The sequence below is a fragment of the Nerophis lumbriciformis genome, linkage group LG02 (genome assembly GCF_033978685.3).
Source record: "Nerophis lumbriciformis linkage group LG02, RoL_Nlum_v2.1, whole genome shotgun sequence".
In the NCBI taxonomy this organism is placed as follows: Eukaryota; Metazoa; Chordata; class Actinopteri; order Syngnathiformes; family Syngnathidae; genus Nerophis; species Nerophis lumbriciformis.
The window spans coordinates 14,531,301-14,547,405 of NC_084549.2; the positions used below are offsets into that span (position 1 = coordinate 14,531,301).

Below are 16,105 nucleotides of genomic sequence, written 5' to 3' on the forward strand. Positions count from 1 at the left end.
GCGATGTGTGCATGCTAGAAAAACAATGTGCAAATATATTTAAAAAAATTAAAAAATAAAAATAAAAAAAAATTAAAAAAAATGTATGTAATGTTTGTAATTTTGGGATCTGACAGGAAAATATTTGTTAAAACCCTAATTCAAAGTTAAATCAAATGAAATAAACACAACAAAAACCTAGTTTTTATCTTCTTATCGCCGTTGTCCCTTTGCGTATTTTGTAGTGCCTGCAGCCATTTCTTGTAACATTTGGTGGGGGTTTTTTCATGACTGACACATTTATAGCGGGGACAACGCCAAGCCCCGAAATCAATCATAGCGGTTCCGCTTCAACACACCAACTCCTGGACATGAAATAGGGGCTGGGCGGAGGTAGACTTCAAGCATTCGCACACGCGAGTGATTCACTGCAGGGCGATTGTCTGCAAGGAGGCAGTAAAGGCAAACAGCTTATTTCCATACAAATTGCTGCAGTGTGAAGCCAAGGAAACACACACACACACACACACACACACACACACACACACACATACACACACACACACACACACACTTTGGGTCTGGATGGAGACCATGAAAACCGCCTCTGTTGTGGTAAACACCTGACTTGTGTGCATTGTGCGGACATGCTAGGGCGTTAAGTCAGGACCGTTAGCTGTGTGCCTGATTGTCGTCTCTACGACCACAAAGTGTCTCACATGGGGATGACATGTCAGCCCACCCCCCCCCCACCTCGCCCCACCATCACATCACACCCTGCCAGTTGTGTGGTCTCTACCTCCCCTTCACATTCCTCCCTTACCTTATGTGTGTGTGAGAGCACTGATACTGGCGCTACCTTTACACTGTTTTCAACCGAGAATGGATATTTTTTCGAAACGCTGTTGTTATATACGTTTTGATACGTTCAATGACAAGTCCATGTAGGCATGCCTTAAAAGCCGAACAACAACATTGTTCTCGACTTTGAAGAATTTGGAGGTAATCCTCCTTTTTCATTGTCCCATTTACTCTCTGTAAAGCAGAAAAACAGGCCCAGAGCATAATACTACCACCACCATGCATGACGGTACGCATGGTGTTCCTGGGATTAAAAGGTCTCCCTTGTCTCCTCTAAACATATTGCTGGTTATTGTGGCCGAACAGCAACAATGAAAAAGGAGGATTACCTCCAAATTTTTCAGGACAACCTGAAATCATCAGCCCGGAGGTTGGGTCTTGGGCGCAATTGGGTGTTCCAACAGGACAATGACCCCAAACACATGTCAAAAGTGGTAAAGGAATGGCTAAATCAGGCTAGAATTAAGGTTTTAGAATGGCCTTCCCGACGTCCTGACTTAAACGTGTGGACAATGCTAAAGAAACAAGTCCATGTCAGAAAACCAACAAATTTAGCTGAACTGCACCAATTTTGTCATGAGGAGTGGTCAAAAATTCAACCAGAAGCTTGTGGATGGCTACCAAAAGCGCCTTATTGCAGTGAAACTTGCCAAGGGACATGTAAGCAAATATTAACATTGCTGTATGTATACTTTTGACCCAGCACATTTGCTCACATTTTCAGTAGACCCATAATAAATTCATAAAAGAACCAAACTTCATGAATTTTTTTTTTTGTGACCAACAAGTACGTGCTCCAATCACTCTATCACAAAAAAATATGAGCTGTAGAAATTATTGGAAACTCAAGACATGACATTATGTTCTTTACAAGTGTATGTAAACTTTTGACCATGACTGTAGGTCCAAAAAAAGGAATTTCATAGGTAGTTTGTACTTCATGAAGTTTTGCACTTGTTGTGTTTTTTTGTGTGTTTTTCTGTTTGTTTTCATTATATTTGGATGTAATTGTTGGTTTATATGATATCATTAAGAAAGACTACGAATTATGTTGAAGGGGGCAGGAAAATATAAGATTTTTCTTCTCAGGCATTGGTGTGTAAATGGATAATTGAATAATTGTGGTATAATTGTCTATCGATCAAAGATGCACATCAATGAAGGAGGTAAATAAAAATGAAATGAGATAAGGTTTAAGTTTTCATTAATGCTTGAATGGTAAAAACGGTTTAAAAAAACATAAAAAGAAAATGTTTCAAACTACAATGGAACTTTTTTTTATGTCGCAAAAAAACAACGAGAGCCACCTGTAAGAGTTTTAAGATGGGGGAGGGGCCAGTAGCACTACTTGTTGCTTGTTGAGAAGAGCGGCTCTCCAAAAGTTTATTTACAAATTTTGTCACTAGTCGCTTTTTTGAAAAACATATCTAAGAGATCTGATCACGCGTTTTTTAAGGTGACAAAGTTGGCAACATGTATCCCTCCTGCTCCGTCTTCTTATTCTCTGGCAGACCAGGGGCCTGATCGACTAAGACCCAAATACCACACACAAAATAGTGTGTGAAAACTATTAAATAGTGTGTATTGTTAGTCGGCGTGTTACGTGCGATTTACTAAAACTGCGTGTGCGATTGTAAAGTGGTGCAGACCGCCTTATATAAATAAGGATTTTTCGTCTACTATACGGGGCATCATCGTGGAGACACTCTTATTTACTGCGCATTTACGGCTTTGTTTTCTAACATGCAGGAGACATGTAACACTTTTTATGGGCATTTTAAAAGCAGTACTGTCGTGCATCTACGTTGAAACCACTTTTTTTTTTACTGCTGAAAGTGCACGCATTGGAGAGAGGCTGCACTTACTCCGGCTCAAGAGGCAAAATAATGCATATTTAATAGGGGTGTAGCGGTACACAAAAATTTCGGTTCGGTACGTACCTCGGTTTAGACGGTACGTACCTCGATTTAGAAGTCACGGTTCGGTTCATTTTCGGTACAGTAAAAAAAATATATATATATACATTTTTGGGTTATTTATTTACTAAATTTGCAAAATCTTCCACCAAAAATATTTTTCTTAGTGGAATATTTGATGTGAAGTAATCGGAACCTTGGATAGGTCAATAATTCATAACAACATGCATTTTGATTCAATATTATGTTTTGAGCAATGACAGTTTGAAAGAGAAAAAAAACAGCTTTGTTTTATTAGTCAACATCTCAACATTTTCTAAATTACATTTAACCTTCAAGCTTTTTTATTTCACTTTTGTTATGTTTTTGTATATTTTAATAGTATTTTTAGAATGTGCCGTGGGCCTTTAAAACATTAGCTGTGGGCCGCAAATGGCCTCCGGGGCACACTTTTGACACCCCTGCTATAGATAACAAAAAATGAAATCTGATAAATCTGTGGATAAAAAGCAGAGCCTGGCGACGCATGCACGTTTATCATAACTCTCTCGCTCTCTCTCTGTCTCTGCCACTCCCTCACGAATGCTGCTGCGCGCACAATTTGTTTTGTTTTTAACCCCTTCTTAACCCTGAACGTACATTGAAAATACACGCAACCCTAACTCAAAATGCCGGACATTTGAGGGATTTAAGAAACTCCGTCCGGACAGCCCCGCAAAAGAGGACATGTCCGGTGAAAAGAGGACCTATGGTCAGTCTATTGTAGCCCGTTAGCTGCCTCGGTGTGCATTGTTTACACAACGTGCAGAAAGCTACTTAATATGTCGATGTGGAAACTCGTTCGGTACACCTACGAACCGAACCGAAACCCCCGTACCGAAACGGTTCATTACAAATACACGTATCGTTACACCCCTATTAAATAGTGTGTATTGTTAGTAGGCGTGTTGCGTGCGATTTACTAAAACTGCGCGTGCAATTGTAAAGTGGTGCAGACCGCCTTATTTAAATAAGGATTTTTCGTCTACTATACGGGGCATCACCACGGAGACACTCTTATTTACTGTGCATTCATGTTATCATGCCCCTACTTGCGGCGCTTTGCTTTGTTTTCTAACACGCAGGAGATATGTAACACCTTTTATGGGCATTTTAAAAGCAGTACTGCTGTGCATCTACGTTGAAACCACTTTTTTTTTTTACCACTGAAAGTGCACGTATTGGAGAGAGGCTGCACTCAAGAGGCAAAATAATGCATACTTAAATCAAATTTTTTCATCAGAAGTAGAGATGTCCGATAATATCGGACTGCCGATAAATGCTTTAAAATGTAATATCGGAAATTATCGGTATCGGTTTCAAAAAGTAAAATTTATGACTATTAAAAACGCTGATGTATGTAGTGGTACACGATGTAGGGAGAAGAACAGAGCGCCAATAAACCTTAAAGGCACTGCCTTTGCGTGCCGGCCCAATCACAGAATATCTAAGGCTTTTCACGCACACAAGTGAATGCAAAGCATACTTGGTCAACAGCCATACAGGTCACACTGAGGGTGGCCGTATAAACAACTTTAACACTGTTACAAATATGCGCCACACTGTGAACCCACACCAAACAAGAATGACAAACACATTTCGGGAGAACACCCGCACCGTAACACAACATAAACACAACAGAACAAATACCCAGAACCCCTTGCAGCACTAACTCTTCCGGGACGCTACAATATACCCCCCCCAGCACCTGAACCCCGCCCAACCCCGCCCACCTCAACCTCCTCATGCTCTCTCAGGGAGAGCATGTCCCAAATTCCAAGCTGCTGTTTTGAGGCATTTAAAAAAAAAAGCACTTTGTGACTTCAATAATAAATATGGCAGTGCCATGTTGGCATTTTTTTCCATTACTTGAGTTTTTTTGGAAAACCTTGTTACATTGTTTAATGCATCCAGCGGGGCATCACAACAAAATTAGGCATAATAATGTGTTTATTCCACGACTGTATATATCGGTATCGGTTGATATCGAAATCGGTAATTAAGAGTTAGACAATATCGGAATATCGGATATTGGCAAAAATCAGAAGTACTTGATTAATCCCCGAGGGGATTATAGTAATCATATAAGAAATACTTTAATAATATATATTCTATGTGAAACAAAAAGAAAAACCTTTAAAAATAGATTTAATGGTACCAAAACGCATAAATTGTATTTGTTTTAATAAGTCCTTCAATGATGTAGCTGAATAGACGTTTCATGTAATATTTTTTATTTCTGACCATCCAAAATGTTGACACACATATGTAGGGCGGAGTATTCCCGTCTGCACGAGCACTGATTCTGCAGCCGTGTGTGGAACTGGCGCGTTGATGATCAGCATATATTTTGCATATTTCAGAAGACAGACACAAAATGGATTGCACGCCCTAGTCTGCTGACTTAACAGACGCAATGCACTTTGCATCGGTTTAATAGTGCTATCAGGTTTGCACATGTTTTAGTACAAGCAAACGTTCAATAAATCTGGCCCTGAGTGTACTATTAGTGGGCGTTTTGCGTGTGCTCTACTAAGACTGCAGGTACAATTGATAACAAGTGCAGACCGCCCTAGTTAAATGAGGTTTTTGCGTGTACTACGTGGTAACGCTGGGCGATATATTGATATACTCGATATATCGCAGGTTTGTCTCTGTGCGATATAGAAAATGACTATATCGGATATTCGAGTATACGTTCTCACGCAGTTGCTTATAGCTGCTGGCATTACACTACAGGCTCTTCCCACTCCTTCTTGTGTCTCCTTCTCACAGACATCAAGCGCACCTCCTTACACACGTCACATACGTATACGCTCTCGCGGAGCAGAGAGGTAGCAGCATGGGTAACGTTAGCTGTGGTGCGGGTGGTAATACGAGAGAAAGAAGGTGCGAATCTGGTAACAAATGAAGGAAGAATTAATTCCCAAGAAAAACAACAGGGGGTCCATTGTCTGGCGGTGGTTTGGCTTCAAGTGGGAATATGTCGAACAGACAACCGTAATTTGTCAAGTGTGGGGCAAACGTGTTGCTACAAAAAGTAGCATTATTGAATTGAATTATATTTATATAGGGCTTTTCTCTAGTGACTCAAAGCACTTTTACATAGTGAAACCGAATATCTAAGTTACATTTAAACCAGTGTGGGTGGCCCTGGGAGCAGGTGGGTAAAGTGTCTTGCCCAAGGACACAACGGCAGTGACTAGGATGGCGGAAGCGGGGATCGAACCTGTAACCCTTAAGTTGCTGGCACGGCCACTCTACCAACCGAGCTATACTGCTATTATGTAGCATCATTTGAAAAGTCACCTGCCAGAGAATGAAGAGTGCTTACTCCGCGTGTCAACATCTCCGTTCGGTGCCACACTATCAAAATGCAGAGGCAAACATTTCCAGATCAACACTGTATGAAAAAAATAAGTCAACAACAAAAGGAGATAACGTCCACAGTAACCTACCACATAGCGAAGGACGAACACTATTTGATTTCCTATTATGCAGCTCATTTTTATTTGACAGTTATTGAAATATCTTGTGTGACATCATGCACAAAAGTGCACTTTATTTGTTTTTAACTATTGTAGTGGCGTTCTGTACAAAAAGTGCACTTTAATTTAGTGTTGTTTTGATATGTCATCTTAGTGACATCATGCACAAAAGTGCACTAATAGCCTGTTTTAAAATGTCTCTGACAATCTTGCATTTGAAATGACATGAATGTTTGTGCCACTGCTTAAGAACGGTTTAATAAATACAGTTTTGGTGAATTGACTTAGTTGTGATTTCCCTCTCTGCATGAAAGTTTAAAATGAGCATATATTAATGCAGTATGAACAAGAATGTTTTAATGTAGACACATGGAATCATCATACTGCTGTGATTATATGTTCATTCAAGGCTAAGGCAAAATATTGAGATACATATCGTGTATCGCGATATGGCCTAAAAATATCTTTTAAAAAAAAGGCCATATCGCCCAGCCCTACTTTTAACCGTAAAATGTATGTGTAAAAAAAAAAAGAAGGATGATTTGTACATTTTCAGAATTTCAGAGTTTTTAAACGAAGACAACAATCTGAAGTTGACTTTGTTTTTAAGTTATCATGCCATGATTCGACCACCTCTAGATTTCCCTAATTAAGTTTTTGACCCAAGAAAATGTACATCGCAAAAAGGTTTTATATGAAAAACAAACGATATTAAAAAACAAAACACATCAATTGAATTTGTTTTTATAAGCCCGTTAATTAGCAGCACCACAATTATAAAAATATATTGCTGAATAGACGATATGTCTAATGTTTTTTACTTTTGATGGTCCATATATGTTGACACAACTACGTAGGACAAAGCTGCAGCGCAATCGCCTCCTGTAGACGCAAAACAGCTAAGCAGAACAGTTTTTAGTTTTGATAAATCACACTGCGTGTGCTGAATAATCGTATTTGCACTTCCTCCTCCCAGTTTTGTGAGCGTTCTGGTGATCAGCATATATTCTGCATATTATTGGAGACAGACAGGCTAACTGGATTGTGCTCTTTATTTTGCTCACTAAAGAGACGCAATCCCCAAGCGTATTAATTCAGCTTTGCATGCGCTATAAAGTTTGCATGTGTTCTATTACACGCACACCTTTAGTAGATCAGTCCCCAGGTGCACTATAAAGTTAGACATACATCCATAACATGTTTACGGGCGAGACGGCCACACATCAATGAATGTATGGGAGAGAGTGGGGTAAGCATGCAGAAATATGTCAAAACAACAACAACAATGGCGGACCACAGCTTAAGAGGAATATCTTCCTACCATTTGGGAGACAACATACTTAAGATATCCTGCATTTCTGTCTCATATAGTCACACAAAAATGAAAATGGGCCAGTGTATCCCCCTAGAAAAAGCTACTATTAGGTCTTAAGCAACACACACACGGCTTGTCATTATAGCGTCTAGTGGAAGGTGATGTCATACATAAAGAGCCCATGACATAGGTGTACATTAGGTCAGTGTGTCTCAATTATTTCCTGTCATGACCACCTGGGGGACACAATTTTTCCACAACCCCCATTGAATATTGAGTACTTGATAATATTTATTTAATACGGTAATAATATTTTATCTAATATAATATATTTAACATTTCCCACTATTTGAGAAACACTGCTTTAGGTACACCTGCAGAATTTATTAGTACAAAAACTGTATCATACACCTTGCCTTTACTTTAATGACAGTGCCTGGCATTGTATGTTTATTATGACTGTAGGGTTCCAGTAGTTTGCCATGCACTGCACCGTACTGAGAGCGGTTTCTAACATTCTGCTGACTTATTAAAACTAATAATTAGGGATTTTCTGATCAGGGTTTTATGTTGCTGATTCTGATCATCCATGAGTGACATCGTCCGATACTAATCACATGTATTAACTGTAAATGTTTCAATGTATTTATGGTGAGTGCTATTGACATTTAATAATATCAACACAATATTTAAACTAGTTCCTTATTATTTTCCTCTGTGTGTAATATGTTTAGTCTCATCCCACAGTGATAATGATACTTAATAATAATACTTATTATACAAAGAAATGTCGTTTATTTTCCGTAATGCATGTGATTATTATTAGCTTAGAGCAGGGCTGTCGAACTCGTTTTCCACTGAGGGCCACGTCGCAGTTATGGCTGCCCTCAGAGGGCCGCTTGTAACAATAATTAATTTATGAATATAAATGTATAGGGATGCACCTCATTAATTGTTATACAACTGCATATGCATTTGATTACTATATTTTTTACATACAGGATACTGTAAAAAAAAAAAAAAAAAAGCTTGCAATTTTGCAGTAAAAAAACTGGCAGCTCAATTGCTACAATTTTTCTGTAAAATTTACGGTGGTTTTACAGCCATATTACTTTAAATGTAAAAACGTTTCTATTGTTTTTCATACAGTAACATTTTCGCAACTGAGCTTGCCAGTTTTTTACCATAAAATCTATAGTCATTTCTACAGTGATGGATAACTTGCTTTGAAGTTACTTATTATATCATTTTTATTTATATTTAAAAAAAAAGTGTTATATGTATCATAGTATTATATTTGTTGCAGATAATATTAAAGTTTAAAAGATATGCAGTAGCATGCAATACATGTATTTCTCTCAAAATGGAAAGAATACATTTAGTAAGACAAGATAACATAAAGTAGTTTATTTCAAGGCTTTCGCTGGCCCCCGGGGCCTTGAGTTTGACACATGTGGCTTCGATGAGCGGCTCCACACAAATAAATATACTTAATTTTGTATTTGTATTTGTATTGAATTTGCATATGTGGATCGCTTTTTTGCTTTTGTGTCGATGAGACATTTCTACCACAAACCAGATGCACAAATAAATGTGACCTACAAACTCCCCTGAACAACCAGCAGAGGGCACAGCAGCCAGAGCGGTCTGGGTCACAGAGCATTATATGCATTATATGCAAAATACCCGGAGTTCTCTGCACAAAAACAATCCAGGTCTTTACAGAGAGAACGCACAACGGACCTGAGCTAGCTAACGTTAGCGTTGTATTAGCTAATGGTAATTTATCCAGTTAATTTGAAAGACCGTGCTAGCTGCTTATTTTATTGTATCAATGCCGTTTAATGACCTTGTCCCGATGTAGATACTGATCCCTTAACAGTGCAATGTGTGTCAAATCATACCAAAAGTCATGACGTAATATGACCCTCCCTAGTGTGCCTCTGATTGGCTCGCCAGTGTCTGACCATGTCTGTGACCCAGACCGCTCTGGCTGCAGTGCCCTCTGCTGGTTGTTCAGGGGAGTGTGTAACTCCACATTTATTTGTGCATCTGGTTTGTGGTAGAATTGTCTCATCGACACAAAAGCAAAAAAGCGATCCACATATGCAAATTCAATACAGATACAAAAGACAAAACCAAGCATATTTATATTCAAATCTCAAAAATATATTTACAAATACGCGTTTATTTATACAAATTATTTATTTATTTGTACATCACATTTGTATTTGTATATTTATTAATATATGTATATGTATTAATATCATATTGATATATATATAAGGGCCCTGTGATGAGGTGGCGACTTGTCCAGGGTGTAATCCGCCTTCCGCCCGAATGCAGCTGAAATAGGCTCCAGCACCCCCGTGACCCCGAATGGGACAAGCGGTAGGAAATAGATGGATAGATGGACGTTTATTTATACAAATTCTTGATTTATTTGTATGTCACATTTTAACATTTACAAATTTTATTTGTATGTATTTTCAAATCTCAAAAATATATTTACAAATACGCGTTTATTTATACAAATTATTTATTTATTTGTATGTCACATTTGTATTTGTTTATTTATTAATATATGCATATGTATTAATATCATATTGATATATATAAGGGCCCTGTGATGAGGTGGCGACTTGTCCAGGGTGTACCCCGCCTTCTGCCAGAATGCAGCTGAGATAGGCTCCAGCACCCCTGCCACCCCAAATGGGACAAGCGGTAGAAAATGGATGGATGGATGGATGGATGGACGTTTATTTATACAAATTCTTGATTTATTTGTATGTCACCTTTTTATATTCAGAAATGTTATTTGTATATATTTTAAAATCTCAAAAATATATTTACAAATACGCGTTTATTTATACAAGTAATTTATTTATTTGTACATCATATTTGTATTTGTATATTTATTAATATATGCATATGTATTAATATCATATTGATATTAGGGCTGCAACAACTAATCGATTAAATCGATTAAAATCTATTAAAAAAATAGTTGCCGATTAATTTAGTCATCGATTCGTTGGATCTATGCTATGCGCATGCGCAGAGGCTATTTTTTTTAATTATTTAAAAAAAATTTTTTATAAACCTTTATTTATAAACTGCAACATTTACAAACAGCTGAGAAACAATAATCAACATAAGTATGGTGCCAGTATGCTGGGGTTTTTTCAACACTGGAAAGGGTAGAAATGTAGTTTGTCTCTTTTATCCGATTATTAATTGATTAATCGAAGTAACAATCGACAGATTAATCGATTATCAAATTAGTTGTTAGTTGCAGCCCTAATTGATATATATAAGGGCCTTGTGATGAGGTGGCGACTTGTCCAGGGTGTACCCCACCTTCCGCCTGAATGCAGCTGAGATAGGCTCCAGCACCCCTGCGACCTCTAATGGGACAAGCGGTAGGAAATGGATGGATGCATAAATTGACGTGAGACAATTCTACCTCCATACTTATATGATGAACTCCAACCACCATAATAAACTTGCTGTTAATTAATTATGTCCTAACATTTGCAGGTGAAAATATGTGATGTGAGAGCCACTTGGTCAATTTATGGCTTTTCACACATTTCTCTCAAAGTTGTAAACACGTTGACGCCTCCGTGTTGACCACACAGAAGAATAAAACACCTGATTGACACTTTTACAGCATGTAATATTGAAGTTTAGCATGGGAAGTTGTCCACAATAGTGTAGTTCCTATGTGTTGTCCTCACTTACCCACAGCTCTGATGACCAAGCCGGTGGCGGACTTGAGGGCTCTCCGCATCCAGGCTTCCCTCAGCACCTCCAAGCTGCCGACGCTCCCCTGGACGAGAAGCACCAGGTTCTCCATCCAGCCCTGGAAGTTCACGTCTCCCATGGCCCGGACGAGTCTTTTATTCCAAAAGCTGCGCAGGTTTTGCGCCTTAAAGTCCGCGAACACCTCCAGCCCGGTGGCGGTGCCGCTGCGGCGGTTGTGGTGAAGCCGGTTTTGGCTCTCGTCGTCCGGTCCGAACACCACCGCCAGGGAGGCGGCGGACAGTTGCACCGGCCGCGGCTGTAAGAGCGACATGTCCGCGTGAAAGGTAATGACTCGACTTGTTGAATTTATCGCTCGTTAGTCCCGTGGAAACATCGTAAGAACCTCCGCTGTGAGAGTGCTCCAGCCCACTGGTGTCACCCAGCAGGAGGAGGGGGGAGGGGCAGGAGTGTTGGGTCACACAGGTGGACCTCCCATTCTCGTGCGTGTGCGTGCGCGCGCTTCTGCGAGCACACCAGCACAGGTACCTCAACTTACGAGCTTACGAGGTTCTTTGATGGAGGTCTTAACCCAGGGGTCGGCAACCCAAAATGTTTAAAGAGCCATATTGGACCAAAAATACAAAAACAAATCTGTCTGTAAAAAATTAAAAGCCATATTACATACAGATAGTGTGTCATGGAATTAAGAGGACTTAATAAAGGAAACTAAATGACCTCAAATATAGCTACAAATGAGGCATAATGATGCAATATGTACATATAGCTAGCCTAAATAGCCTGTTAGCATCGATTAGCTTGCAGTCATGCAGTGACCAAATATGTCTGATTAGCACTCCACACAAGTCAATAACACCAACAAAACTCACCTTTCATGCACAACCTTAAAAGTTTGGTGGACAAAATGAGACAGAAAAAGAAGTGGCATAATACACGTCCTAGAAAGTCGAAGAAAGTTATACATGAAAACAAACTACGGTAAGTTCAAGGACCGCCAAAATTAGTAGGACAAAACGGCGCTTGCCAAATACTCGAATCAGTGAAGCATGTTTAATATAAACAGTGTGCTTTGTAACAATTAGGGAGGTTTGTGTCATGTTTGTCCTCCTACAGAACCATATTAAAACAAAAATAGATTTTTTCCCCCTCATCTTTTTCCATTTTTCATACATTTTTTAAAAAAGTTCTAGAGAGCCACTAGGGCGGCGCTAAAGAGCCGCGGGTTGCCGACCCCTGTCTTAACCCAACACACTCGTAACTCAAATCAACACCTCCTATTGAAATGAATCCAAATCAATTTTGACCGGTGCTTTTCAGCAGAGAAAAAACAAGATAAATAAATGAAATAATGATATACAGTATATAAACCGAATGTAAATTTCACAAGTTAGATTTTTTTTTGGCCAGTCTAAACCAGGGGTCCCCAAACTACGTCCAAAATCCGGCGCGAGAGAAGTCCCAAGTTTTATTTTTTTAAATTTGTCCTTTCTAATTCATTTTCTACCGCTTGTTACTCTCGGTGTCTCCTAGCCGCTCAGGCAAATCATATTGTCTAAGAATGCATTTTCCCATCGATAACGGCAAGTGCATGCTCTGCTCTTTCAACCAATTAGTGCGTGAGGAATATGTATATACATATATACGTACATATATACATATATATATATATATATATATATATATATATATATATATATATATATATATATATATATATATATATATATATATATATATATACGTATATACATATATATGTATATATATATATCCATCCATCCATCCATCCATCTTCTTCCGCTTATCCGAGGTCGGGTCGCGGGGGCAGCAGCCTAAGCAGGGAAGCCCAGACTTCCTTCTCCCCAGCCACTTCGTCCAGCTCTTCCCGGGGGATCCCGAGGCGTTCCCAGGCCAGCCGGGAGACATAGTCTTCCCAACGTGTCCTGGGTCTTCCCCGTGGCCTCCTACCGGTCGGACGTGCCCTAAACACCTCCCGAGGGAGACGATCGGGTGGCATCCTGACCAGATGCCCGAACCACCTCATCTGGCTCCTCTCGATGTGGAGGAGCAGCGGCTTTACTTTGAGCTCTCCCCGGATGACAGAGCTTCTCACCCTATCTCTAAGGGAGAGCCCTGCCACCTGGCGGAGGAAACTCATTTCGGCCGCTTGTACCCGTGATCTTGTCCTTTCGGTCATAACCCAAAGCTCATGACCATAGGTGAGGATGGGAACGTAGATCTATATATATATATATATATATATATATATATATATATATGTATATATATATATATACGTATATACATATATATATGTATATACATATATACGTATTAGAGATGCGCGGTTTGCGGACAATCCGCGGATCGGGCGGTTGAAATAAAAAAAAATTAGATTTTATCCGCGGGTCGGGTCGGGCGGTTGAAATAAAAAAAAATTAGATTTGAAATAGATTCAGGCGGGTGGCAGTTAAACCAATTCGGAAATATATATACATAGTTAAATGTTGTTACCCACATACGAAAAACGAGCAGGCACCTGTAGCATATGCCACAACAGAAGAAGAAAAAAAAAGAGATGGACACTTTTACGGAGCGGAGAAGGGACGCCTCGCCGGGGTCCGGGACCGAGGCCCCTTCCCCCGAGAGGGCCCCACCGGTAGCCGTAGCTGAGGTGATCCGCGAGAAGGGCCCGACGCACGTCCAGCGTCACCACCGCGCCCACCGCACCGACACCCCGCCTCGTCCGCTTTCGCCGCGGCCGGCGTCACGCGCAGCAGGTAAGCAGCTTACCTGCCCGCCACCCCCGTGGGTGGCGGGCAGGTAAGGGGTAAGGGGTCACTCCGCGGGCTCCGCCCGCGCAGCTTACCTGCCCGCCACCCCTGTTGCCGGGGGCGCGTAACAGGGGTCACTCCGCGCGCAGTGCGCTCACGAAAGGGGTGGGGCTCACCCTGGTTGATATAGACAGCAGGACGGTGGCCATGGAAGTCGGAACCCGCTAAGGAGTGTGTAACAACCCACCTGCCGAATCAACTAGCCCCTGAAAATGGATGGCGCTGGAGCGTCGGGCCCATACCCGGCCGTCGCCGGCAGCGAGAGCCGCGAGGGCTAGGCCGCGACGAGTAGGATGGCCGCCGCGGTGCGCGCTGAAGCCTCGGGCGCGAGCCCGGGTGGAGCCGCTGCGGGTGCGAGGGACATCGCACCTCCACGCGCTTGGAGGTGCGCTCAGCGCGGCTCCCATATGATTGCGCACTGGTGTGCGTCTGGGCCGTGACAGCGTGGCACGCATTGAATGTCTGTGCTGCATTGGATCAGTCTCCTTTCTTTAACAGGCAAAAGCTTTATAACCTCACTAATGCCTTGCATCGTCTATATTAGATATATAACAACGGGCGGGTGCGGGCGGATGCGGTTTTGATTAAATGTTAGATCGGGTGGATGGCGGATGGTTGAGGACTTTCTGATGCGGTTGCGGATGAAATAATTGCCTATCCGCGCATCTCTAATACGTATATATATATACGTATACATATATACGTATATACATATATATGTATATACATATATACGTACATGTATACATATATACATATACGTATACATATATATATATATATATATATATACATACATATATATATATATATATATATATATATATATATATATATATATATACATACACTGTATATATATATATATATATATATATATATATATATATATATATATATATACATACACTGTATATATATATAGAGCCCGGCCAAATTATTTTAACCCAGTGCCCCAGAAAGTTTAGGGACCCCTGGTCTAAACACTCCAAAGTGCTTGAAATCTGATCTTCTCAATCAGATTCAGGCCACATCTGGAGATAGTCCTGAATCCGATTGGAATCTGATCTTTTCAAATGTGACTTAAGTCTAAACTACGGTTGTACGGTGTAGCGGTACTAGTAAAGTGGCGCGATAAACGGTACTATACCGCCTTTAAAAAATACCGGTTCCCTTTTTTATTTTTCTATTAACGGGCATGACGGCGCGCCGTTGTCACGTCGTGACATTGCTGGGTTTTAAAAGCAGAGGAGCATGTTCGGCAACGCACAATCACGGAATACTTACAAGCAGACACAGTGTGTGGACAGAAAAGGGAGAATGGACGCTTTTTGGCTTAAAAACTAACAATAAAGGTGAAGCTATAACACTAAAACGGCGCTCTACAAGAGGTGCTTTAAACATAGCTCGCTAGCTAGCTAATGGCTAACATCCGTCCGCAGTCGGGAGTGTTTTAGCTACTTCTAAATCACTAATCCTCGCCTCCATGGCGACGTATAAAGTACGTTTCTTACAAGTATCATCCCTGCAGGATGAGGAATAGCTAAACATTCACTACACACCGTAGCAGGATACAAAAGCTAACCGCTAACAGGGTAGTGATCCTCAATGTAAACAAACGCCATGGGTGGATCTACACCTGGCATCCACTGTAATGATACCAAGTACAAGAGCGTATCTAGTCGATACTAAAATGAATTTATCTATATTTTTTATGGTCACAAAATCTTTTTTCCTTTAAAAAAAATAAAAAAATATTATGTTTATTAACTCAGGAAATACATCCCTGGACACATGAGGACTTTAAATATGACCAATGTGTGATCCAAACCAATGTAAAGCATCCAAACAACAGAATAATAAGTGATTATTACATTTTAACAGAAGTGTAGATAGAACATGTTAAAT

General features: G+C 40.3%; 1 protein-coding gene across 1 annotated transcript in view; it reads right to left on the reverse strand.

Annotated features, from left to right (window-relative positions):
* Nucleotides 1-11,738, reverse strand: part of stox1 (storkhead box 1) — a 58,294-nt gene extending 46,556 nt beyond the window's left edge. The window contains exon 1 of the mRNA XM_061944077.1: nt 11,343-11,738. Coding sequence (XP_061800061.1) covers nt 11,343-11,676 — 334 coding nt within the window. The 5' untranslated portion in view covers nt 11,677-11,738. The remainder of the gene's footprint in view (nt 1-11,342) is intronic.
* Between the last annotated feature and the right edge of the window lie 4,367 nt (nt 11,739-16,105).